Raw genomic sequence first — 27,857 nt, forward strand, 5'->3', positions numbered from 1 at the left:
TCTCTCTTCTCCTAAAATCCTCAGGGACTGTCTACATCTGCCTTCATTTAAAAGAAATTCTAGCCAGAAGGTGAAGGGGGTTACAAAGTTCTGGGGACAATGGAGTGAAAAGATCACTGATTCCCGACCCACCTCCACCCCTCACCCCGGACATTCTGAAGCCACCTCGTTTCTTTGTCAGCTGAAGCTCCTGAGAAGGCCTTTCTGGCTTGTGCCTGCAGGTAACAAGGAGAACTGCTGGGGGCGCTAAAGAGCAGAGTCTGCCGGTCGGAAGGCCAGAGCTTGGAGAGCTTGACCAGAAATAGTTTCCAGGACTGTGGCCTCAGCGAAGATCCAGTGCTACTATCTGGCTCAATTCCTGTCCCTGGGATACAGACTCATAGCCTGCAGAGGAGAAAGGTGACCTTATTTCACAGGTGAGGACACAGAAAATGGGCCTTGCCAAGGCCACATGGAGAGTCAGCACAAGAAACCAAGTTCAGGTCCCTTTAGAGGCTGGTGCCTGAGCCTCTTGATTTGGAGGGAGGGAATGCACAATCTGAGCATTACATCCTCTCCTTTCCCACCCCTTGCTCTGTCTTCACCTTCATGCATCAGTCTCCACGGAGTGAGGCCCCTGCGCTTCCATCGTCTGCTTGTCTATCTCGTCTGACCCTGCTCAGTGCTTGCTGTTGCTTTGTTCACCCACAGACTGCCAGTGAGTCGGTGCCAACTCGTGTCAACACAAAGTGGCCCTCCCTGCCCCACAGGCGGGCAATCTTAAAAGAAGCAGCACGGCTGGTCGACTGGAACGCTCTTCATGTCTGTTAGCAGCGAGATGCTTAATCCACTGTGCCACCAGGGTTCCTTCACTGGGTTAGTTGATAAAATAAAATGAAAGACGGTTCTTAAGTGTTGGAGGATGGGTGCTGGAAGAGTGATCGGCCAGCCCCAGCTTTTTCCTGAGCCACGTCTTCCCCTCGCATGCTAGTGATTTGTATGGAAGTCCTGAAAACCCTTAAAAACCAAAGATGTCATCAGTCTCCTCAGCCCTGAGACCAGAAGAACTATATGGTGCCCAGAACCCACTTCCTATTCCTCCGAAAGGGATCACACTAGAAGATCTTGGGTAGAAGGTATGGGGTGGGGGTGGGGTGAGGGAGATGGCACAAAGCTCACAATCATAGAAAGATCAGGCTTATTGGTCGAACAGAAAGTGGCAGCACCCCAGGACTACAGCTCTTCATCACCCTTCCATCTGGAAATGAACTCACCCAAGTGGCTCAATTTTCAGTCAAACGACAGACCTATACGGGGACAGTAACGCTAGTGAGGGATGCACACCGTAGAATAACCAACCATTCAAGATACCAAGGGCAGCGCTGACCCCAGGACAACACTCAGAAGGAGGAGGAATGGGAACAGGAAACACAGGGAGGAGATGGGACAGGTGGTGTTACGTTAGAAGGATTACAAGCAGTTAAAGGAAACAAAACTAATCTGCTCCGTAAACTTTCATGCAATTCACAATGAAAAGAGGTTTTGCTGTCTTTTGAAGTTTTCTTCTTCTTTTTTTAGCAAAGCAGAGATGTCACTGTGATGAGCAGGGTGGGTGGCACATGCCCGGGTATTTTCAATCACCTCCTATGCATGTGAAAGCTGAAAGGTGAACATGGAAAACCAAAGAACCGAATCCCGGTGCCGGCAAAGAACGTTGAGGGGACCCTGAGCTTCCAGAAGAACAAGCCAATCTGTCTGGGTAGATGTCCAATCAGGATGCCCCTAGAAGAGCGGATGGCAATACTTTGTCTCACATGCTCTGCCCACGTTACCAGGAGAGACCAGTCCCTGGGAAAGGACATCATGCTTGAAACATGGAGGAGCAGTGAAAAGGGAGGAACCTCCATGAGATAGATTGAGTCACAAGCCAGAGCAGGAAGCTCATAGATAGCCACAATCACATGAGCACACTACTGTACAAAGTCAAGAAAAGATTTACACACAGAAGAACCCTTATTGGAAGAGTATCAGAGATGGAGGACAGGAGAAGGTACATCACATGTGTAGACACATTAACTTAGGTAAATTAAAGGGGAAAAAAACCCTTCACTGCCAACCAGCTGGTTCTGATTCATAGCAACTGTAAATCTTTTATGAGAACAAAAGGACTCATCTTTCCCCTTTCCCCGGTGGAGGCACCAGGGAAGTCAAAGTGTGGACCCTTTGGTTAGCACCCCAACACGTAACGCCTTCTGCCCCAGACTGGCTCTCACTGGGATGCAGGGGAAGGCAATATGCTGTGGGCATCAAAGCAACAGAGATCAATATTATTATATGCACAATCCTGCGCTAACAGTAATAACAATAATCTATGAGTGGATATAGGTATGGGAAGGAGAATGAGACTATTCCTACAAACACATATAGGTTTGAGAGAGGATGTCTTTCCATAATGCACATCGGGCAAATATATCCATGGATATAGGGGCAAAGTTATGAAAACGTCTTACTCATAACCAAAATCCTTGAGGGAATGAACCTGGGAGTTCAGGGTCATAGTCTCAGGAGACAGCAAGGTCAACTGGTACAATGTGGCCCACAAAGAAAACACCTAATTTTGATGAGTAGTGCGACTCCAAACCAAACTCACTGCCACGGAGCCGATTCTGACTCACGGTGACCCTGTAGGGGAGGGTAGAACTTCCCCTGTGGGTTTCCCAGACTGTAACTCTTTATAGAAGAAGAGAGCCTCATCTTTCTCTCACGAAGAAGCTGGTGGTTTGGAACTGGTGACCTCTTGGTTAGCAGCTCAATGCATAACCACTAGGGCTCCTGGGGAGTAGTGAGTGGGGCCTTAAAAAGCTTAGGAGCAACCATTTGAGGTGCAACTATTGGCTCCTCCCTGTCTGGAGCAAAGAGAAGGAAAATAAAAAACACAACAAAAAATAAACATGGAAAATTAGTTGAAAGAACTGACTGATCACGTCGACTTGAGCCTCCAGGCCCTGAAGCCCTGTGCACTAGGTGGCGCACCAGTACCACTGCTGACCACTGTGACGCAAATGACATGAGAAGGTCTTGGTTAGAGTGAGAGAAATCGATGGAACAGAACCAACAATCATGAAACTGGCCAGCAGGCTTCCTGCCTGAATAGACACTGGTAACCATCTCTTTTAGAAGAATTAATACCAGACTAATCGCAAAGAGTTGGAGATGTCCCCAAAGTCCAACTCTTTCAAGATGCTGTTCTACTCCAGCCCACCCCACCCCACCCCCACCCACTCCTCCCTTGAGGATCTTTCCTTGTGTCCCCGGGTTCTACGACGATTTGCTGCAAAGTCCCACAGACACTCAGGACACTTTGAGGAAAGTTCTCATGTGGTGTAGGTGCTATTCAGTCCCAAATCCAAAGGTCAGGCAAGGGGGACCCAATGCAGGGTCCGGAGCCAGAAGCCCCAAATATCCAAGTCACAGCAGGTCTTCTTGCTTCTACCAAAGCTCAGTCAGGTAATACGGGCCGGCTTTCCAGGTGAGATAACGTGTTTTTAGGACAGTGTGGCAGCACCATTTTAAACTCAAGGAAAACAAAGGGTGTGACCTGGTTCACAGCAGGTACTAAGGCGTGGTCTTCAAGATGTCATCAAGGGAACACAGGGGTGACTTGATTCATCCCCTTTACTTAGGTCCAGTCTTAATCCCCCTCCCCTGTCCATTGGCAGAGTACGTCCTCCAGCATGAGACTACAGCCACAGGAGCATAACGTCCAGGAGTCTAATCTGTCACCTAAGGAAGTATGGCTAGAAGGGCCATCTTAATGGACTATGACACACAGACTGATGGAACTGCTGAGATGATGGCCTTTAGTCTTCCTCCCGATCTCAAATTTAGCTAACCTTTGTTCAATCTCCAGCCAGACAACAGGCAGGTCAATGAGATGAACAGTCACAGTCGAGAAGTAAACACATCTTAGACCAAAATCAACAGGGCAGGATCCCCAGGGGCAAAGTTCAGGAGGCCAGCGGGTTAGGAAAGAAGCATGGAATTCAGGGTTGAAGAGGCTTGCAATCAGTGACACGAACCGATGTGCATGAATTGGTGACTAGAACAGGAAATTGCTGCGTAAACTTTTGCCCAATTGGCAATAAAAAGGGTTTTTTTTGTTTTTGTTTTTTTTGGCTTCCAATCACAAACTTCTTGATGACAAAGACCGTGTTTTAATCCCATCTCTACTGTGCTATGTGCAAAACATACCACAACTGGACATTTAAAAAGAAACATTTTCAGTTTAATGCATTAACTAGCAATGTATCTGTTGTACACCATCTTTTTTTAAAGATGTACATTATCTTCATCTTGGCATGCATGCTTCTCCGTTTAATACTAGTTTGCATCAGCTGGAACAAAGGCCAAGTGAAACCCACAGGACATGAAAGAGAACCGGTTTTAAGAGCGAGTGAAGCCCAACCCTGGGGGGCCCTCCCCAGGCCTCCGGGAAGGAGAAACGAGCGTGGCTGTGCGTGAAACAGGAGCGAGGACGCAGGAACCTGGAGAGTGTCAGCCTCTGAGAAAGGCTGAGGGATGGTGACCAGCAGGTGAGGATGTCACAGAAACATTTCTTCTCGCTCATGAAATGCTAGAAAGGGTTGTCCAGGATATTGATTTTCATCAGGAATTTGTTTTTATGGAGGTCCTGTATGTTTACCTTGCCTGATACAATTTTATCCCACGTGGGAAAGCCCAGGATTGTTTGCAGCCACTGGTCTTCCGTGGACTCAGAGCCGGAGTACCACCATTCCTGAGAGGAGGGAAAGAGAACTAAGCGTTACTTAGTGCCCCTTGCCTTGTGTAGTTCAAGACTGGTTCAATACCATATATGCTAAAATAGCCTTGAGCTTGTAAAAGCATGAGAACCCACAGACAATGAAATGGGGTGCAGACACTGAAAGCTCATGGCCATTGAGTCAGTTCCAATTTATAGAGATCCTACAGGACAGGGTAGAATTGCCCGTGGACTTCTGAGCCTGTGAATAGGAAGCAGCGGTTTCTACAGCTGACCTTTCCTTTAGCTGCTGAACTATTAACCCATTACGCCACCAGGGCCCCTTTATGTGAATCTTTAAATGAACAGGAGGCCTTGAACGTTCATTTGCTTATTTAACAAATAAGTGTTGTTTGGGGTTTTTTTTTTTTTTTGCCTTCTTAGAGTTCGCATTCTTGAGAGGATAAAAGATATGCAAACAAGAGGAAAATGGTCACAGATACAAGAGGAGGTAGGAATGTAGAGGAGGGGGCGAGTCCATGGTCACTCAAAGGCTCACCAACTGGAACATGAACATGTCCCCACTTTCAGTGACAGTCCAAAAGGACTGGGATGACCTTCCATGCCTGCTGAAACCCAGTCAGGCAGTGGAGTATGTGGGGCTTCCTTGGAAGAGAGAGAGCCTCCCTAGCAGGGAACGGCACGTACTTTGCTGATGATCAGCCAATGTTTCTCCAGCATGTTGCCATGGATTTCAGAAAGCTGTAGGGCTGAGGTCAGAAAGAAGTCACAGTTCACCCCATCTCCCATGAGGATGCAGATATAAGCCATCAGGTGGTAGAACCTCGGGTAGAAGACAGGGCCAGTGGCATTTTGAGCCACCATGCGCTCCAGGTTCTGTTTTTCCAAAGACAAAAATCATACGCCTGAATCACCAGGGGTCCTTGACCGCAAGGCTATCTCTTCTATAGATGATTTGGGAACATTTTGAGGATAAAAGCAATCAAGGAAGAAGATATATTTCAGAGATGCATGGCAAGAAGTACAAATAAGGCTATAAATGTCATGTGAAATAGCCCCCATAATCCTTCCAAGCCAGGAATCTGATATGGGAGGGTTCATCAATCTCCCATATCAGATTCATCAAAAGAAAATAAGACTAAGTTTTCTTCTAGCATCTAGAAATAAACATTTTTAATATATGGGCACATGGTCTCCCATATTTTTATCTCGCTATCATATACACAAACACACATGCACCACACTCCTAACACAAGTGGAAACACACTAGTCACACAAGGAGGTCACATTTTTCTTCAATTAATATAGTTTTGGAAACATTTTCCAATATATATATATACCAGAGCTCACAAGCTCAAATACTAACTGGACCCAGATAAGGGACGTAGTATGACAGAATGGGCCTGACAATATGATAAAGACTGAGATCAACTTCAGTTAAGATCCATTTTTGTTTGTCATCTGATTATTTCTTTAGGATAATTCCTGAGCGAGGATCTTTGGGCCAAGTAAGGTGCACATGTTCAAAATATTTACACATATTGCCAGAATGTTTTCTGAAAACTATATTAGGCTTCTCCAGAGCATGAATGTGTCTTTTTTGCGGGTTTTGCTAACTTGTTGGTTGGGACAGTTAGACCTTATTTCAACTTGGCAACCTCTCATTCAGCTCAAAGACTGAGGATGGCTCCTTGGGGGTGTGGCCTATTTGATATCTTCCCAGATACGGTGAAGAGCCCTCCTCCACTTCCTGCCAGTCCGATTCCTGCATCTGGCCTTCTGGCATTGGGGCCTCTAGCCACCCTGTGGCCCACTGACCCTTTAGAGCTGTCACCAGCCTTCCATGTTCTCTGCCTTGAATGCACTCAACTCTGTTGACTCTGTCTACATTGGCCTGGTTCTTCAGTGGGACTGGGCTTGCCCACTCTGTAGCTATGTGGGCCACTTTCCTGATACACATTTTTTCTTGATATCAAGTTCTTTCTATTGCATATATGCTTCTTGCTTGTTTAATGAGGACACCTAGTCTAATACAGTAGTCAACAAAATAATGTCTACAGTTTTATTACAGTTATTTCCATATCATAGAAAAGGAAACAAAAACCATGTCTTACTGACTAACCTGATACATAACTATTGAGCAGATCATCCATTCACTCAATAACTCACACATCTTCTTTGTAGAAGAAAATGCTCTGTCCATGTACTGTGGAAGTTTGTTGTTGTTGGGAACCATAGTGTTGGTTCCAACTCACAGTGATCCTGTACACAATAGAATAAAACACTTCCTGGTCCTGTGCCATCCTTATACTCATTGGACTTATGGGTCCAACGTTGTAACCACTGTGTCAATCTATCTTGTTGTGTTTCTTTTCTCTGACTGTCCCCTTTACCAAGCATGATGTCCTGACTGTTCCCTCCTGAGGATACGTCCAAAGCATATGAGACAGAGGTTCCACCACCCTAACTTCGAAGGACTATCCATTCTGGTTGTACTTCTTCGAAGACAGATTTGTTCTTTGGTCTGGCGGTCCATAGCATGGCTATTCAGTAATCCTCACCACCATTCAATTCAGAGACACCAATTCTTATGTCAACTTCCTTAATCGCTGTACAGCTTTTCCATATGAAGTGATTAAAAATGCCCTGGCTTAGATCGGGTGCACCTTAGTCCTCCAAGTGACAGCTTTGCTTTTCAACACTTTAAAGAGTTTGTTTGCAGCAGATGATGCAAAGTTTGACTGTACGTTTTTGTTCTTAAACAGTTTTACATCTCACGATGGCTCCCTCTCCCCTCACCCTGTCTTGGAATTCCAATAAATCACAAACGACTTCAGTGGAAAGATTGTGCTTTGCTCATTTTTGCTGCCATCCCAATAGCATCTACTATATTGTAAGCTACACTGTTTGGGGATGGTTGAGTTTTATCAGCAAATAAAAATGTGATTTCTTTGAATCACCTGCTAATTTATTTATCTGGATTTTCATACATGAAGTTGGCTAAAAGTGAGGTGTATCTTTATTAGTCCTCAACAGATATTTAAAAGTAATAGGGCTTCCAGCTCACTTGTTATATGTAAGGTATCTGGTATTTGGAAAGAAAAAAAAGAATCATTAAATAAATGAGAGCATGCATAAAATGGTTAAAAACTCTTTTCTGGGTGCCAAGACCACTCAATGGAGGAAAGCATTGTCTTGTCAAAAGATGGTGCTAAGATATATGGATACACACATGCAAAAGAGCAAAGTTGGACCTTTCCCCACACAAATCACAAAAGCTAAAATGGACCAACTACTGAAATACAGAAGCTAACACCATTATATTTCACAGTGTGAAAATACCTTGCAGAAAGCTATTTAGCGTTGGTTCTCAGTCCTTTCGAGCTGTTACCTAAATCTTGAGAGTCATGCTGTCACAATCAGACACACTGTATAAGCCTGCTATTAGAAAAAGTCAAGAAGCAGTTTTCACACTAGAAGAAACTTTTTTTTAATGATGATTAACAGGGGAGGAGAGGAAGAAAGGGAGGGAAAGTCATGGTCTAGAGCAGTGGTTCTCAATCTGTGGGGCGCAACCCCTTTGGGGGTTCAACAACCCTTTCACAGGGGTTGCCTGGTTCATAACAGTAGCAAAACTACTGTTATGGAGTAACAACAAAAATCACTTTATGGTTGGGGGGCTCATCACAACATGAACTATATTAAAGGGTCATGGCATTTGGAAGATTGAGAACCACTGGTCTGGAGGGAAGATGAATGTTTGCTTGGTAAAGGGAAAGGTAACATAAAGAGGAAGATTAGGAAAAATGATGGAGGCAGGAAGTTCTGCAAGAGTTAAAGGCAACAGAGGCAAACATTGTTAAATACACAATTCTGTAATAATTGTGACCTACAAATAGGTGCTTGGATAGACACACAGACCGAATGAGTGTAGGAGAGAAAGTGAGAAGTCAGATAGGCTGGACAGAGACTATGTGGACGTGTCTTTGTTGCAAATATATATAGGAATATGGTGGAGCATACTAAGGGCAAAGTCATGAAAGCATCTCAGCCATAACCAAACATCTTGAAGAAATAAGTCATTGAACTGGGGGCTCAGGGGGAGTAAAGTTCAATTGGCATAGCATATTTCACAAAGAGAATGTTCTCGGTCTACTCTGGGGATTAGTGACTGGGGTTTTAAAAGATCAGGATCAGCCAGCTAAGGTGAAAACATTGGCCTCTCATTTTCTGGAGGAAATGAGTCCTATGGACACAATTAGCTCAGTGGACTCATGGACAGAGAACTAGATGGTGCGCCCAGCTACCAGTACCAACTACTCTGAAAAGGCCTATATTGTAGGGTCCTGGATAGAGTGGGAGGAAAATGCAGAGTAGAACTTAAAATCATGACATCAGGCTTATTGGTCAGATAGAGAAAGACTGCTGGGCCCGCCAAGATTGTGGCCCTTAGCCACCCTTCAGGCTTGGAACTGAACTTATTATGCCAGGTTAAAATGATCAACAATTTAAGATTTTAAAAAATACAGCATTTACCTAAGGGCAGAGGGTTAGGAAAGAAGAAAGAATGGAAACAGGAAATAGATGAAAGAAGTGGGATAGGAGACTTCCGGGAAGATGGCCACAGAGTAACACATACCAGAAGGACTCTGCAGAATTCAGCCCAAGAGAGTTGCTTAGAGGGAAATTCAACACTGCTGGACCACAGGAGGAGCGTCATAAAGATAAGTAGGCACAGACCCACAAGATTTTGAGGGGCTTGGGGCTTTTGGCTTACCACCATGGAGGCTAGTTAGGGCTTGACTTTAGCCTCGCCAATATCTCTGCCTGAGCTGGGACCATTTGGAGCCCACGTGGAGGCTTAATCTCAACATAACCACAGTTTGCCAAAGCCTCAGGGCAGGAACTAAACCCTTGCAGCTCCATGGGCAAGGAGAAGGTTTCAGCCACTTTGCTACTTTTGTTTCCCTCTCTTCTCTCTATTTCCCCACAGTCTTGGAGGGCTGCGCAGGGGCTTTTTCTCAACTAGCCACAGCTTGCCACCACCTCAGGGGAGGGATTAAACCCTTGAAGTTCCACGACAGGGATTGGGGTTCAGTTATAGTGTTACTTTTGTTTCCCTCTCTTCTCTATATCCCCACACAGTCTCAGCAGGCTTACTTTGAAAAATTTCCCCCACCTCTGTCTCTTTCCTGTTCTCTCACACTCCACTGCTGACCTCCAGAACACTCCTCTTTGCCTAGGGCATTTACGCCTGTGCCACACCCAGCTAGGTGAGCTCCACCCTGTGAAGCTAACTGGAGACTGGGGAAAGCCCTGCAGACATCCACCAGGGGATACTCAGCCCAGCTTCTTACCAGGGAATTCCTGCCTGTGTGTCTGGGGGCCTAAGACAGCTTGGCCAACACTTGTCAACCTTCCAAGCTGCTGCAGGAACCTCTGCCCAACCTTCACCAACTGGCAACCCACCAGTCTTCTGGGGCACTCCCCTGAGAGGGAAGCCACAGGAGGATAAAGTGGTAGATTAATTCCATAGTGAAATTAGCTGTAGGCAGTTCGAAGTAGCATTCTACAAGTCTCCCAGAGAGAGCCAGTGTACTTCGACTCCCTGGAAAATGGCACCTGGTTCCTCTAAAACAGTGCAATGCAAACAGCCATCCGCCCCAACAATGTCAACAAAAAAACAGGAGAAGCAAAGGGCGATGGCAGAAGATGTCTGAACAAAACGACACGCACAGAAGAAGCAGACATTGAGCTGCCACAGAAAGAAATGCTTGGAGTCATACAGGATATGAGGGTAACAATACAGAACAAGCTTGAAATGATAGACGAGATAAAGGCCATACACCAAAGGGAAATACAGGAGCTTAGGGAGGAGATAACAAAAACGAGTAGCAGAAACATGGACCCCAAGAATCAACTAGAGAAAGCAGACAAATGCATCAGTGGCTTGGAGGACAGCCAAGCCGACTTTCATAACTGCGAACAAAAATCTAATAAGATCATCAGAGAAGCTGAAGAAAACCTAAGAGGTATGTCTGATGCTATGAAGCAGAACAACATTACAATTATTGGTTTACCGGAGAAAGACACAACAAAGAAGTCATCTGCAACAATAGTGAGAAAATTCTTGGAGCAAAACTTCCCCAACTTAATGAATGAAAACCAGGCAACCATTCAAGGAGATGAAAGAATTCCAGCTAGACTTAATCCCAAGAAGAAATCACCAAGACACATAATAGTTAAACTATCCAACTTTGAGGAAAAGGAGAAAATCATGAAAGCAGCTAGGAACTTATAAGGTTCCCAAATAATAATATGCTCAGACCTTTCAGCAGAAACTATGAAGAAGAGGAGAGCGTGGAGTAACATTCCAAAAATTGAAGGAAAACAACGCAATCCCAAGAATACTCTACCCCGCCAAATTATCCATTAAGATAGATGGAGAAGTAAGAGTCGTCCCAGACAAGGAAAAACTCAAAGAATGCGTCAGAAGAAACCCAGCCTTGCAAAAGATCCTTGCTGACCCAATATGGGCAGAAGAACAAGACTCATCAAGCATAAATAAGAGACCACCACATAGAACAACCTCACCCAGAGGGCAACAAAGAGAAAACAGATACCAAGATAGCATTGGCTTAAGGGTAGAAAGAAGTCAAGAATGAAACACACACACACACGTACACACGCACAAACAGCACACTAATGAGAAAAGATGGTAGGAAAACACCCAATACAGAAGGTATAAGATGACATCACAGAGTCTGCAGATGGAGATAATAACCCTGAATATCACTGACCTGAACTCAGGCATTAAAAGACTGAGACTAGCAGACTGGCTTAGAAAACACACCCATCAAACTGCGGCCTACAGGAGACACATCTCAAGGCTACAGACAAAAATAGGCTGAGAATCAAAGGCTGGAGAAAGGCGTACCAAGCAAACAGCAATTCAAAAACAGCAGGGGTTGCAATCCTAATCTTGACTAAAACTGACATCAAAGGGCAAACCATAAAAAGAGAGAAGGAGGGACACTATATAATGGTCAAAGGAATGGTAGACAAAGAACCACTAAGCATTGTAAACACACATTCCCCGAATGAGAGACCAGCTAAATACATCAACCAAACACTCCAAAAGATGAAAAAAGAAACCACAACCTGAATAATTATAGTGGGTGACTTCAATTCACAGATCTCTGAGAAAGATAGAACACAGGAAAAGAAACTCAACAAGGAGGCTAGAGATCTAAACACTACAATTAGATGATTTGACCTGATAGATATTTACAAAGCTTTTCATCCAAATACAAAAAAAAAATCACATTCTTTTCAAGTCCACATGGCACATATTCGAAGATAGACCACATGCTGGGGCATAAGGCGAATCTACATAAACTTAAGCACATTGATATCATACAGACCTCTCTCTCTGGCCACTGTGCCATAAGGCTGGAAATAAACAAAAGGAAGACAAAGAAAACAAGAGCAAGCAATTGGAGGATGAATAACTGTCTATTACAAAAGGAATGCGTACTGGCACAGAACAGAGATGAAATTAGGAAATTTCTAGAAACCAGTGAGAATGAGAGCACAATGTACCAAAACCTATGTGACCAGGCAAAGGCTGTTATCAGAGGAAGTTTCATAGCAATACATGCACAACTAAGAAGGGAAGAGAGACTCATGACTGATATGCTGGCACAAAATTTACAACAACTAGAGCAGAGTCGGCTGGACAATTCTACTAATAGCAAAAGAATAATAAAAAATCAGGGCTGATATTCAGGAGAGGGAAAATAAGAAAACCATGGAAAAAGTTAATACTGCTAAAAGTTGGTTCTTTGAAAGGATAAACAGAATCGACAGACCATTGGCAAACTTAACCAAAGAAAGGAGGGAACAAATTTCAATAGCAAGAATAAGGCATGAAAGAGGGGACATTACAACAGACCCTAATGAAATCAAAAGGATAGTTACACAGTACTGCGAAGGACTGTACTCCAACGAATTCAACAACTTAGAAGACATGAACAATTTCTTGGAAAAGCAATTCCTCCCTAAACTATCCTTGATGGATGTCAAGAATATAAACAGACCCATAGCAATAAAAGAAATAGACAAGGTTATCAAGGGATTACCAATAAAAAAAATTACCTGGACCAGATGGCTTCACTGGAGAATGTGACCAAGCATTTAGGGAAGAACTAACGCCAATCCTACACAGACTCTCCCAGAACATAGAAAAAGACGGCAATCTCCCAAACTCCTTTTATTAAGCTAGTATAACTCTAATACCAAAGCCAGTCAAGGATCCCACAAGAATTGGTAATTACAGACCAATATCCCTAATACACATTGATGCAAGAATTCTTAACACAATACTAGCCAAAAGAATACAAAAGTATATAAATCAAATAATTCACCATGACCAAGTGGGATTCATACTCGGGATGCAGGGATGGTTCAATATACGAAAGACCATTAGTATTATTCATTACATTGACATGAAAAACTATAAGAACCACATGACAATATCGATAGATGCAGAAAAAGCATTTGACAACATCCAACCCCAATTCCTGTTTAAGACACTAGAGAAGATAGGAATGGAAGGAAAGTTCCTCAAGACAATTCAAGCTATATATGAAAAACCAACAGACGTGGTACTCAATGGAGAAAAGACTAACAAAATCCCACTGAAAAAGTGAACAAGACAAGGATGCCCCTTGTCCCCACTCTTATTTAATATCGTGCTGGAGGTTATAGCTAACAGCATAAGGCAAAGAAAAGACATCAAAGGTATTTGTCTGGGGAAGGAAGAGGTGAAGCTATCATTATTTGCAGGTGATATAATTTTATATATGGAAAATCCCAAAAGCTCCACATCGGGAGTACTGGAAGCAATAGAGGAGTTTGGCAGAGTGGTAGGATACAAGATCAATAAACAGAAGTCCATCGGACTGCTTTACACATCAGATAAGACCACAGAAAAGGAGATCCAAAAAGTGGTACCCTTCACAATAGCCAAATACTAATTGAAATACTTAGGGAAATACCTGACTAGAAGAACAAAAGATTCATATGGGGGAAACTACAGAACACTATTACAAGAAACCAAGAGCGACCTCAACAAATGGAAGAATATCCCATGCTCGTGGATTGAAAGACTCAATATAATCAGGATGTCTGTTCTGCCAAAGGCACTATATAAGTTTAATGCAATCCTGATACACTTACCCTCATCTTTCTTCAAAGAAATGGAAAAACTGATTACCAACTTCATATGGAGAGGGAAGAAGCCCAGAATTAGCAGAGAACTCCTCAAGAAGAAGGACACCGTGGGAGGGCTTGCTTTACCTGACTTTGGCACATACTATACAGCCACAGTTCTCAAAACCGCATGGTATTGGTACAATGACAGATACTCAGACCAATGGAAAAGAACTGAAAACCCAGAAATAAAATCATCAGCATAAAGACAACCGATCTTGATAAAGGCCCCAAAAATATCCAATGGGAAGCAGATGCCCTCTTTAACAAGTGGTGCTGGGGAAAAAAAAAGGATATTTACCTGCAGAAAATGAAGGAAGACCCTTATCTCACTCCATGCCCAAGAATAAACTCAAGGTGGATCACAGACCTTGAAGTTAAACCATAAACTATTAGGGGCATCAATGAGGGAATTGGGACCAACTTGAGAACATAGGCTACCAGAAATAGGAAAGGACTCAAGCACAGAGGAGGCACAAATTGACAAATGGGATATATTGAAGATAAAATACCTGTGTACATTGAAGTAATTCACCAAGAGAGTAATAAGAGAGACCACAGACTAGGAAAATATCTTTAGCAATGACACATCAGACAAAAGCCTTATTACTAAAGTCTACAATACTCTGCTAGCTTCCAAAAAGAAAAAAAATCTAATTGCCCACTGAAGAGGTGGGCAAAGGATCTGAACTGAAGTTTCACAGAGGTAGAAATCTGAATGGCCAACAACCATATGAGAAAATGTTTCCAATCTTTAGCCAAAAGAGAAATGCAAATTAAAACAACAATGAGGTACTACCTAATACCTGCAAAGACACCCCAATTAAAAGAATAAGAAAGCAACAAGTGTTGGAGGGGCCGTGGGGAGACAGGAACGCTTATCCAATGCTAGTGGACCTGTAAGTATGTACAGCCACAATGGAAATCAATCTGGCAATATTTAAAACAGATGGAAATTGAGCTACCATATGACCCAGCAATCCCCTTACTGAGCATATACCCAGAAGAGGCAAGAAACAAACCAAGGCCAGACATCTGTGCTCCAATGATCATTGCGGCACAGTTCACAATTGCAAAGAGTTGGAAACAACCCAAATTTCCATCAACTGACAAGTGGATTAAAAAGCTGTGGTATGCATCGCTAAAAAGCAGTGATGAACATATGAAGCACATTGCTGCATGGGAAGAACTGGAGGAAACCATGCTAAGCGAAGTAAGCCAAGTACAACATGAGTCCGCTGAGGTAAGCTTTTTAAAACAATGCAAAAGGGGCATCGGGAAAAAGCTACTGTATACAAATATTCCTGGGGTGAGGAGCAGGTAGGATGGCAGGGACCAGACTAAATACAGAGATACACATGGTAGACCACTAAAATGGAGATGGGGAAAGGAAAACAATTTTTTTTAAAGAAATGGGTAGCAAAAAGAGGACCTGATGCAAAGGGCTTAAGTGGAGAGCAAATGCTTTGAGAATGATTGGGGCAGGGAATGTATGGATGTGCTTTATACAATTGATGTATGTATATGTATGGATTGTGATAAGAGTTGTATGAGTCCCTAATAAAATGTAAAAAAAGAAAAAAAGACCCTAAAAAGAAAAAAAAGAAATGGGTAGCAGGGGCACAGGGCACTAACCCACCCAAGGGGAAGGTTATTGTTTATGTCTCCACAGGGAAAGAGGGACCAGACTTCACCCCAGTGCTCCAAGATGTGAATGAAACATGCCGGTGTGGAGTAGGGACCCAGTGGAGAGGTTTGAGGGGCCGGCCCCAATCCCAACTACTACATGGATGCCTGCCCCTCCCCCTAGAAGAATTTATTTCAAAGGCCGGCATTGAATCTGATCAGAGCACACGGGAGCAGGTGAACGGGGAGGAAGAGTGTGTGGAGCACATCCTGGCCCACCAAGCCTTGAGGATGATGTTCCTGATTAGAGCACCCAGTCCACATAGAGGACCACATGGCCGGCCCCACTATGAGACATGACGTCGCTAACTGACCCATAGTCCTACAGGGGACAACACTAGAGACACAGTGTGGGAATTTCACCCTATCTGATCCTGCCATACCAAGGCAAAACACTAAGGGGGGATGCAACAGAACAGCAAGGGAACAGAGTGGCGAGGTCTCCAGGGAATGCTGAAGGTGGACTTTGGGGCCAGGGCATGGTGCCCCAACAGACTGGACTGGAAAATACTCCTGAAGGCCAACAAACAGTCCTTGAACTAACTACAAGCTTTTCTTTCTTGTTGTGCTTTGTTTTTTGTAATTGGTTTGTTGTTGTTTTGTTGTATAGTGTTGCTTGGTTGTGCTCTGTCTTGTTTTTGTGCATGTTACTATCTCCGCAGGTCTGTCTAAATAAGATAGGCTGGATGAACAATCTGGAGCAAAAAACAATAGGATCGACAGTTCCGGGGGACACGGGAGAGGGAGATGTGGGGGGAAATGTAGTGGTGCTAACAAACCCCGGAACGAGGGAATAATAAGTGATCTAAATCAGTGGTGAGGAGGGTGTGGGAGGCCTGGTAGGGCATGATCAAGGGTAATGTAACCAAGAGAAATTGCTGAAAGCCAAATGAAGCCTGAGTAAGATAGTGGGACAAGAGGAAAGTCAAAGGAAATAGAGGAAAGAGCTAGGAGGAAAAGGGCATTTATAGAGGTCTAAATAAAATCATATACATATGCAAATATATTTATATATGAGGATGTGAGGATGGGGAAATAGATCTATGTGCATGTATTTATAGGTTTAGTATTAAAGTAGCAGAAGGACATTGGGCCTCCACTCAAGTACTCCCTCAATGCATGAATACTTTCTTCTATTAAATTGGCATTCTATAATACTCACCTTCCTGATACAACCACTGAAGACAAAGTGGGTAAATAAACAAATGTGGTGAAGAAAGCTGATGATGCCCGGCTATCAAAAGATATAGCATCTGGGGTCTTAAAGGCTTGAAGATAAACAAGCAGCCATCTAGCTCAGAAGCAACAAAGCCAACATGGAAGAAGCACACCAGCCTGTGTGATCACAAGGTGCCGCAGGGATCAATTATCAGGCATCAAAAAACAAAAAATCATATCATTGTGTGCTCACCTCCCTAATACAATCGCTGAAGACAAATGGGTGTATATGCAAATGTGGCGAAGAAAGGTGATGGTGCCTTGTTATCAAAAGATATAGTATCTGGGGTCTCAAGGGCTTGAAGGTAAACAAGAGGTCATCTAGCTCAGAAGCAGCAAAGCCAACATGGAAGAAGCACACCAGTATGTGTGATCACTCGGTGTCGAAGGGATCAGGTATCAAGCATCACCAGAACAAAAAATATTATAATATTGAATGGGGGGGGGAGGAGTGCAGAGAGCAGACCCAAAGCCCATTTGTAGGCCACTGGACATCCCCTTACAGAAGGGTCTCAGGGAGGAGACAGGCTGGACGGGGTGCGATGATGAAACACAACATTCCTCTAGTTCCTAAATGTTTCCTCCTTCCCCACTATCATGATCCCAATTCAACCTTACAAATCTGGCTATACCAGAGGATACACACTGGTACAGATAGGAACTGGAAACACAGGTAATCCAGGGTGGATGATCCCTTCAGGACTAGTAGCGTGAGTGGCGATACTGGAAGGGTGGTGGGAGGGTGGGCTGCAAAGGGGGAACCGATTACAAGGATCTACATGTGACCTACTTCCTGGGGGATGGACAACAGAAAAGTGGGTGAAGGGAGACATTGGACAGGGAAAGATATGGCAAAATAATAATTTATAAATTATCAAGGGTTCGTGAGGGAGAGGGGAGCAGGGAGGGAGGGGGAAAAAGAGGAGCTGATGCTAGGGGCTTAGGTGGAGAGCAAATGTTCTGAGAATGATGAGGGCAATGAATGTACAAATGTGCTTTACACAATTGATGTATGTTTGGGTTGTGACAGGAGTTGTATGAGCCCCTAATAAAACGATTTAAAAAAAGAAGAAAGAAAAGTGGGATAAGTGATGGTATATTAAAGGGATTGCAAGGAATGAGTCGAGAATAAAACGTGTATCAGTTGTTGGGTGCAAAACATGATATGCTCTGTAAACCTTCACCCAAGTCACAATAAAGCATAAAACAAACAAACAGAAAAAAATGAGTCATAGATGCAATAATCTACCTTGGCCACATGGGGAAACTATAACAGACATGAGCCTCAAAGCTCTGATGAACTTCTTGGTTGGTGACCGTGCATCCGAGAGAATCATGGCAGCTCAGGGCTGCCACCACTTTCAGATCTCACCCCTTGTATCTCTTCCTTTATAGCCTCCTTGGTCATCGGAAAGCTGTAGTAGGAAGTATGTTATACCCTCTGCTAGATTCTGTGTCATTCCATCTAATTCACAAACCCTCCGGACCAGTGAGAACCAGCAGGGGCTGGCGTTTGTCTGTCTGGCAGTGTGCAGGATGAGTTCATTCAATGTGTGAGCCAATATGCCCGACTCTGGCTGGTAATGAGGATGAAATCATGGAAAGTAAGGAGCGGATCCAACCCCATATTTTGGGATCAGACTCATGCTGATCCTTACGATTGCAGTTAGCAAATAGAGGTAGAGTTTCCTACCTGGCCCCTCACTTAGTGCACACATTCTTAGAAGAAAACATAGGATTAAATCTTAGGACCTTGGATTTGGCAATGGATTCTTAGCTATGACATCAAAAGCACCAGACTTCATCAAAATTAATAAAATGAAAACCTCTTATGTATCAAATGGTATTGTTAAGAAAATAAAAAGCCTACTCATATTATGGGAGAAAATATCTGCAAATTATATATTCCAGAATGCATTTAAGAACTCATAACAAAAAAAAACTAATGAAAATGGGTAAATGATTCAAACAGACATTTCTCCAAAGAAGATAGATGGTAAAAAAAACACATGAAAATATGCTCAATATCCCTAGTCATTAGGGAAATACAAATCACACACATACACACAGAGAGCGAAATCTGGAAGGTGGCATCTCAATAGATAAAAAGTGGGCATAGTAAGCTGATAGGCAGTTTTTATTCTTTAATAGTTTTATTGGCACTTAATTCATGCATCACACAATTCATTAGTTCAATCGTAAGAAGAAGCGTTGAACGATCATTATCACAGTCAATTTCAGAACACTCCCTCCCCCAGCCCCCATGGTTAAGTCACTTTTTTTAAAAATGGGTTGTGTAATCACCGTCGCTTCTAGTGCTCTGTCTCCCGCCTCCCACATACATTGAGCAACTTCTATTATAAACATAGAAATGTTGTCATCAGAGAAACTAGTTAGCATGGATGGTACATGGAAACCCACTGAGGAAGTGACTTCCATAGGAGCAAGGAGAGGCCTCACCTTGAGTATCTCCACTCCGCTGTCCTGGGCATTCTCAGCTTGCCCTTCAATTTGGTTTTGAAGGTAGAGCACTTGTCCCTCTAGGTACCTACTGACTCCGTCACAGTAAAGAGAGGTTGGGGTTCTTCTTGGCACTAGAACTTTAGCTTTATTGGAAAATATTTTAAAATTGCCCCATTCTTGAAGTCTAGCATACCTGTATCAACACAAAAGCATTAAAAAAAATCCTTAGGATGGGCTGATTTTCTGAAATGGGTCATTCCGGCAGCGTATCTTACTAAGCGGGTCTCTAGAAGTCCCCACTCAACTCGCTCTGAAAAATAGGAAAATTATGTCAGATGGAACTTGGAAAGAATAGATTCCTTGGGAATATTCACACAATAGTAGTCACCATGTGTTGACTCAAAGGGTCAGGCATTAAGCAACATGTTTTACACACAGTCTCTAACCATCTAATGCAATAGTCATATGAGGGGATATACATATTACCATGTTTACATGGACCTTGCAGTTAGCAATCCAGCTTGTAACGCACCCACCTGGACACCAGAGCTCCTGACAGTGAGGGCGAGACAAGGCATCAGAGTTGATCAACTTTCCAGGTGATTCTTAAACCCCAAATTGAAGGCCACCGAGTCATTTCCGGCTCATAGTGACCCTCCTGGCCAGAGTAGAACCGCCCGTGTGGGGTCCCCAAGACTGTCATTCTCTCCGGGAGTAGAAAGCTTCCACTTTGCCCAAGGAGCGGCTAGTGATTTCAAACGGCTAACCTTGCAGTTAACTCCCTTTGCCAGCAGGGTTTCTGAGACTGTGTTTCTTCATGGGATCAGGCAGCCTCCTCTTTCTTCTGCTTTGACCGGCCTGAAACTTATCCCACAGCCCCCCCCCCACCCCGAGCTCCTTCAGTGACCAACTCCTACTGCAGTTTGACACGTGCTCGCCCAAGGGACCCTCTAGTCTGAGGAGATTCCGATGGAAAAGAAGAAGACATTGGACTGAGAAAGGGATGACGTGGGGGCTTTAATTTCTTGAACTTTCATTCACATGGGCAAGTTGCTTTGACCCTGAACGTTCATTTGCAGGAAGGGGACTTTGGCTGGCAAGAGCAGCTCTTGGTTTGGGTTTGAATTTTCTCCCAATACAATTTATAGTGAGAGAGGGTTTGTGTCCATATTCGACACAATTCCACTTTGTGACATAGGAATATCTTCATAGTTTCATTTCCTCTTATCACAAAGCTTCTGATGAACCATGTTAGAAAACATGACTGCCTGTCATTTTTCACGGAGAGTTCAACAGAGAATGACTTTCAGCCTTGGGAATAGTCGTAGATGTAACTTTACTAATGTTCGTTCGGACCTATTTCACCGTCTTCGGAGGCAAAGTCACAAGTGGCCACCATTGGACCCAGGGAGTCCCCGGGGGCAGTGTAGCCTGCGGGAGGCGGATGGATGGCTCACTTAGGGACTGCTGCCCTCCTTCCCTAAGGCAGATAGCCACCGCCACCAGTTGAAAGAGTTAAAAACCAGGATGGGTTAAAGGTGGAGGTTGAGTTCTTCTCCCTCACCCCTGAGGATCCTGTACATGGGTTGGGGGGTGGGGGGATTGGTGTTGAGCTCCAGGTCTCTTTTCTCCTCACCCTGTCCTGAAGGAGCTGGCGGGGACTTTTGGAAAGGAGTTGGAGATGGGTAGGTCAGTCTTGATCCTGTCTCAAGTGAGGACACAGTCCTTCTCGCTGCCTTGTGGTGGAAAGAGACTTGTCTCCGTGCGGGCAACCTCAAGTTTCCTACAAATACCTGCTGCTGAGTAGATAAATCTAACCCTAAATTCCAAACTGAGGAAGGCCACCTGCCTGCAGACATTAAGGCATATCTATCTGCCAGCATCAGCTTTATATTTCATTGTGGTTAGATCTTGGTGAGAGCGGGCGGACAAGCAGTGCGTTTCACTTAGGAGACCCTTTCACACTCCCAGAAGCAAGTCGTCTTTGTATATTCCTTCCCTAGGTACATAACGTGGCGGCTGCGGGACGGACGTCTGTGGTACTGAAGACAGGAGAGAGAGCGTCGCTTACTGGCCTCATTGGAGGATAATGAACCAGAGGATCGCTAGCATTGCGTGTCAGTGCAAATATTCCGGTGCCTTTAAGCTGTTGCAGTCATACGTTATACTTTCCCCTCCCTCCCATTTGACCACACTCTGCAGGATTCAGCCTTTTCACTTGGGGAATTTAGGGAGAACGCAACACATTGTTACCAGATAGCCACACACGAGTACAGTCCCAGCAAGATGCCGCTTTGGAACTTGAGAATTCTGTTGTCTTCATTTTGGTAGATGAAATCCAAGCATTCTTCAAATGGTCTATAAATAAAGCCTGAAAATGAGAAAACAGGAGAGCGTTGCAGGTGATGGGAGCGGACCCTTTCTGGTCTAGTAACTCACTATAAAGACTTTTCCCAGGAGGGAAGAGACTTTACTCTGATGACATTAGGACCCAGATTGGTCCATGAGGTGCAACAGCACTATGACTGCACTGTCTTGTGTTGGCCAAGTCCTTGCTTTTGTGGAATTTTGCATAGATGACACATTTACGAAGCATCATCCAGGCAGGTGTAGGTTTCAATCCACCTGTCCTGGCCAAGCTCAAGGAGGCAGCCCGGGACTTCATCTTCACCCCCATCACGCTCACTCTTTGGCTACTGAAGAACAGGTTGATGGTCCAAACCACTTTGGAAGCAAGCAGTGGGGATCTGCTTCTGAAAGGTCAAGCTTGCAAGCCCTGCGGAGTACAGTTCTGCTGTGCACACCTGGGGATGCCCTGTAGTGGGATGGGCTAGACGACTACCAACTGCACCATCACTATGTGCACACTGATCTGCCAGCTGATGCCCAACACACTCCTCCAGACTTAATTCTTCTCCTTGGCCTTGATCTCCTCCTGCCAGAGAGCTCCCCAGCTCAGAAAGATCAGGCTCTCCCCATCCTTACCCTGAACGTCCTTCCAGCCAGAAACTCAGCGGTCTCAACACCCCAGCTCTGGGCTTGTCCATAGCACACCAGTATAGGCATCACCTCCCAATTCCTTTTAGATTCCAAGGCCAAGCTTACCACAATAAAGCATGATGTCCAGGCAGACAAAATAGAAATAGGCCTTGCTGAAGATGTGCTCTTCAGCTACAGAAAGATCCCACAGCCACCCCAGCACCTGGATCAATTGTTTATATCTGTGGGAAAGAAAAGGTCCTGGGATTAGACAGCAGTGGGACTCTCCTGCCCAGAGCAGGGAGAAAGTCAAGAGGTATCATGGCAGGGTCCAAGTGCCGGGGCTGCACGCTGCAGTAGCAGCTACAAAGGTGGCAGAAAGAAGGGCTTCTTGTGCAGAGCCCTCGCCAGAACGAGTGCCTGGCATCAGCACTATGTCTCACCAAACCTGCCTTGTGACACTGAGCCATTGGGATGGGCACACTGACAGATGAAACCATTCTCCCAGGACCTGAGGACACGACCTCTCACCCAGGACCGAAGCAAGAGCTGAAGTGTGGGGCCACAGTAAAGAGAACTGGGGGTGGGAGAGAGAGGATGAAATTAAGCCCTTGCCTAGTCTTGGTCCTGCCCAGTAATTCAGAACCAAATGGAACCTTTAAACAGCCTTTAAACCCACTCCTACTTTGAACTGGGCCCTATGTCTCAAGCTAGTTTTCTGTTACAGTTGCTTTATCAGAGTGACCAGAGTCAGGCTGCGCTGGTCTTTGCCTCCAGTTTTGGTTGCTACTCTCTGGGCATTGGTCGTGTGGTCACCTGGCAGTGAGGGAAGCCTGAGTCCTTCAGCGAGAAGGACTGTCCAGCTGCCCTCTGGTTGCTACTCTGAGGACCTCTCTGCACTGCACCCCAAGGGAAGCAGTCAGATTACAAACAACAAATAATACAGAATTCCTTGCAGGGAGTAGTGTTCCCAAAGGTAACAGGTGATGATTATCAGTTAAGTCACCCGAGGGGATAAAAAATGAGGAGCTGATACCAAGGGCTCAAACAGAAAGCAAATGTTTTGAGACTGATGATGGCAACAAATGTACAAATGTGCTTGACACAATGGATGGATATGGATGGATGGATGGATGGATGGATGGATGGATGGATGGATGGATGGATGGATTGTGATGAGTTGAAGGAACCCCAAATAAAATGATTTAAAAAAAGAATGCTCCCTTCATCACCCAATACCTGAGATAAAGTAAGCCCAGAACTTTCCATTAATATGGTCTCACCCCCTTAATTTTAGAAAATGCTTTAAGATAAATACCTGCATTTCAAGAGGAGAGCAGTACTCAGTCTACAGAGGACTAGGTAGTGTTTGTTGGGATTCCGGAGAAGCGCCCACATCTTGTGAGCTCTGGAGCCTGGGAAGAAAAATCGTTCCAATGTATTCCAGGGCATTCTTTTGACCTTCACGTCCCTCTATGTCCAGCCAGCCCATACCTAGCTCAATGGCCAAGTCCAGATGACCCATGAGCAGCTTGATGTAGCTCAGTGTCTCCGCCACATATGACACAATTTCGATACCCTTGCCTTTCAGGGGGAGGCTGAAGATCAGCTCCATGACCATGAGTTCGTACTTGAACCATAAGCCTTCACAGCCAACCAGATGATTGTGCATGGAATAGTCCAGGTACGCCTTCACGATCTGAAACGGCAGCAGTGGGGGGAGAAGGGGAAAGACTGAGCTGGGATCTAGAGCAGAGAGCCCAGGGACATTCACAACTATTTATTTATTTCTTAAGCTAGGGAAGGAAAAGGCCATTTGGTCAAAGCCATGAGCTTAGAACAGAAATCAAATTGGGTTTCTATGACCTGAATCCCTCAGGACAAGCTTGATGAGCCCGCAGGACCACAGGATGCTTAAGTAAAATGTAGGGCTTTTATTTAAAAAAATACAAGCAACAGCTTATGGATATTGATATATTGATTGCATAGCAAAAGCCTTTGAAAAGATTCATTCCAACGTGTATACAGTAGTTATCTATTTATTGGGCTGAGATGATGTTTAAGGAAGATGGACTTTAAATTTTTACTTTACACATTTTTACAATGACTTAATTTTATTATAACAAGCACATAATACTTTTGTAACTTTAAAAATGTGGTTTCATTTGTTTGCTTCTTTAGAAGTCATAAATCTAATTTGGAGACTTGAGAGAAGTTATTCACTCTTTTGGTGGCATAGTAGTTGTGCGTTGAGCTGCTAACCACAAGGTCAGCAGTTCTAAACCACCAGCCAGCCAATCGGCGGGAGAAGGACAAAACTTTCTCCTCTCAGAAACAGTTACAGCCTTAGAAACACTCAGCGGCAGTTCTATCCTGTCCTACAGGGTTACTGTGAGGCGGCAGTGAGCTTTTTGTTCTGTTTTGTCTTATTTACTCTTTAAATGACTCTTAAAATGACAATGCTACTTCTGAATAGAGATGCTTAGCAAAGAGTGAGAGAAACATAGTTCCTTTTAATGAAGAAATTTGTTGTCTGACAAACAGACTGTAAATAAATTGCCTTGAAAACTAAGATAGAAGAAACCCCAAGTTCCGAATGTTAAAAGTGTAAGGCATGGGGGGCAGTTAGGTAGAGGTGTCACTTTGAAGAAGCAGATGGTGTTGTTGCGAACCCCCATCCGCAACCCCCCAGCAGTCTTCAAATCAGTCCACACATTTGTATTAAAGGCAGGTCTCTGAGTACTTGTTAAATCACAAACTCAGTCTTAGGAATTCCTTTATTCCAGATTTGGAACATGCTTCAGCTATTGCTACAAGAAGGGAAAGATAGCCAGACACAACAGTAAGAAGCAGAGACTTACTGGTCAAACAAACAAAAAATTGAAGTTGCAACAAAGTCTAGGACTTTGTGGATTTTACCCAGGAGAACAATCCCTTTCTGAGGAAGATACAAGGTGCTGAGGTTATGTGACGTTCAAGTGGCCACACTACAAATAAGTAGAATCCTAAACTCCTGCTGTGGACTCTCATTCTCACCCTATCCCCTGCACTGAATCTCTCCTTTGCTTCTGAACAGTGTAGAGAATGCTACCAACATTTTCAGTCTGAAATCGATCCAACATGCAATCAACATGCATTAATAAGTAGGGTGAGTGGAATGGAAAAATTGGAGATAGTGAGGATGGATCAGTAGTTGGGAAATGTGACCTTGGTGATAGAAATTAAATTAGAGATTGCATTGCAGAATTTTGCAAGACCAACAACTGCTTCATTGCAATACCTTTTTCAACATTATGAATTTTGACAATATACGTGGACCTTGCCAGATGGAAGACACAGATCAAATTGACAAAGCATGTAGAAAGAGAAGCTGTCGAAGCTCAATATTATCAATCAAAACAAAGTCAGGGGTCAACTATGGAATAGACCATCAGTAGCTCATATGCAAATGTAGTTGGAGCTGAAGAATGAACACAAGTCTGCAAAAGCCAAAATACAACCCTGAGTATATCCCACCTGAATTTAGAGACCATCTCAAGAACAGATTGGATATATTGAACACTAATGGCCAAAGATCACAGAAGTTCGACATCAAGAACATTATATGTGAAGAAAGCAAAACGGCATTAAAAGGACAGGAAAGGAAAAACTGAAGTGAATGTCAGAAGAGACTGAAATCTGCTAAAGCAAATGGAAGAAATGATGAAATAAAAGAGCCGAACAGAAGATTTCAAAGAGCAACTCAAGAACACAAAGTAAAACATTATAATGAAATGTGCAAAGGCCTGGAGTTAGGGAACCAAAAAGACAATACATGTTCATTTATCTCAGATGGATAGAACTTAAAAAAAAAGCCTCAAGCTGATTAAAATAAAATCCTTTGAGATTGAGTCACTGTACAAAAAACAATCTTCTATTTCAAGAGGTAGCAGATTATCAAGAGCCAATGGTAATGAATAAAGAAGTTCAAGCTGCCCTGAAGACATGAGAGAAAACAAGTCTCCAGGATTTGATGGACTATGGATGGGAATGTTTCAAAAAGCTGACGTGGTGCTGGACACGCTAATGTGGGAATTATTGAACAATATTTTTAATATCACATAGAAGTACACTTTTGTTGCAGACAATTCCATAATCATCACAGCAGTCCATTAACAGGGAGCTTCCAGATCTTCAAGCCTAATTCAGAAGGGAGCATGGAATGAGGGCCATCATTGCTGATGTCAGATGGACCTTGGCTGAAAGTAGACAATGCCACTTTCCTTTTGTTTTATTGACTACGCAAAGGCATTCGACTCTGCAGACCCTAACAAACTATGGATATTCTTGAGAAGACAGGGCAATCTAGAACACTTTATTGTGCTCATATAAAACCTATGCATAGACAGGGGACGTTGCGTGGTTTAAATTAGGAAAGGAATGTGTCAGGGTTGTATTCTTTCACCATACTTACTCAAATTGTATGCTAAGCAAATAATCCAAAAAGCTGAGCTACATGAAGAAGCATGCAGCGTCAGGATTGGAGGACAGATTAGCCCTTCAGGAATAGTAACGGGAGTAGTGATACCACGAGGGTAGGGGAAACGTGGAGGGAGAAGGGGGAGAAATGGGAGCCGACTACAACTATCGACATATTACAACAGCCCCCCTCCCAAGAGGGACGAACAATAGAAATGTGGGTGAAGGGAGACAGTGGATGGTATAAGATATGAAAATAATAATAATCAGGAGTCTTTGAGGGTAGGAGTGGGGGAAGAGGAGCTAACACCAAGGGCTCAAGCAGAAAGAAAATGTTTTGAAAATGATGATGGCAACATATGTACAAATGTATTTGGTACAATTGATGTGTGGATTGTTATAGGAGCTGTAAGAACCCCCAATAAAATGATTTATTAATTAAAAAATTGTGATGTGTAGACACAAGCAGGCTGGCTGAAAGTGTGGTAGACTTAAGTAGCTACTGATAAAGAACACAGAATAAAGTCTTTAGTATGGATTATATAAAGAAAACAAAAATCCTCACAACTGGACCAATAGACCAACTTAATACATGAAGAAAAGATTCAGGATGTCAAAACATTTTATTTACTTGGCTCCGCAATCAGGGTTCATGGAAGCAGCAGTTGTAAAAACAATTTGCATAGAGCAAATCTGCACATGGCCTCTTTAAAATATTAAAGAACAAAGATGTTACCATGAACCGGTTTGCTGTTGTGTGAAATGGATACAGATACAGCTCTCTTCCAAAAGGTTGTTCAGGCAACAGTCTTCTAAACTTCTTGGCACAGAAAAGTAAGTGATCCATTTGCTGAAGCATCTCAGTTGGTACTCTGGGAATTCCCAGAGGCTTTTTTTCATTAATATCTTCAGTGCAGATTTTCTTCCTTCCTTTACTACCACTGGTATTAAGTGGTCTGATCATATGCTATCTTCTGAAATAGTTGAACACTAATGATTTTTTGTATTCCTCCTGTTGATG

At 43.7% G+C, this 27,857-nt stretch overlaps 1 protein-coding gene across 1 annotated transcript in view; it reads right to left on the bottom strand.

The window, feature by feature from the left end:
• Positions 1 to 4,612: 4,612 nt before the first annotated feature.
• Positions 4,613 to 27,857, bottom strand: part of ADCY10 (adenylate cyclase 10) — a 108,360-nt gene continuing 85,115 nt past the window's right edge. Inside the window, exons 26-32 of the mRNA XM_075540467.1 lie at positions 23,873 to 24,077; positions 23,697 to 23,793; positions 22,505 to 22,620; positions 21,653 to 21,770; positions 19,397 to 19,592; positions 5,447 to 5,635; positions 4,613 to 4,774 (exon numbers count right to left, since the gene is read on the bottom strand). Coding sequence (XP_075396582.1) covers positions 4,613 to 4,774; positions 5,447 to 5,635; positions 19,397 to 19,592; positions 21,653 to 21,770; positions 22,505 to 22,620; positions 23,697 to 23,793; positions 23,873 to 24,077 — 1,083 coding nt within the window. The remainder of the gene's footprint in view (positions 4,775 to 5,446; positions 5,636 to 19,396; positions 19,593 to 21,652; positions 21,771 to 22,504; positions 22,621 to 23,696; positions 23,794 to 23,872; positions 24,078 to 27,857) is intronic.

The sequence above is a fragment of the Tenrec ecaudatus genome, chromosome 1 (assembly GCF_050624435.1).
Source record: "Tenrec ecaudatus isolate mTenEca1 chromosome 1, mTenEca1.hap1, whole genome shotgun sequence".
Lineage (NCBI taxonomy): Eukaryota > Metazoa > Chordata > Mammalia > Afrosoricida > Tenrecidae > Tenrec > Tenrec ecaudatus.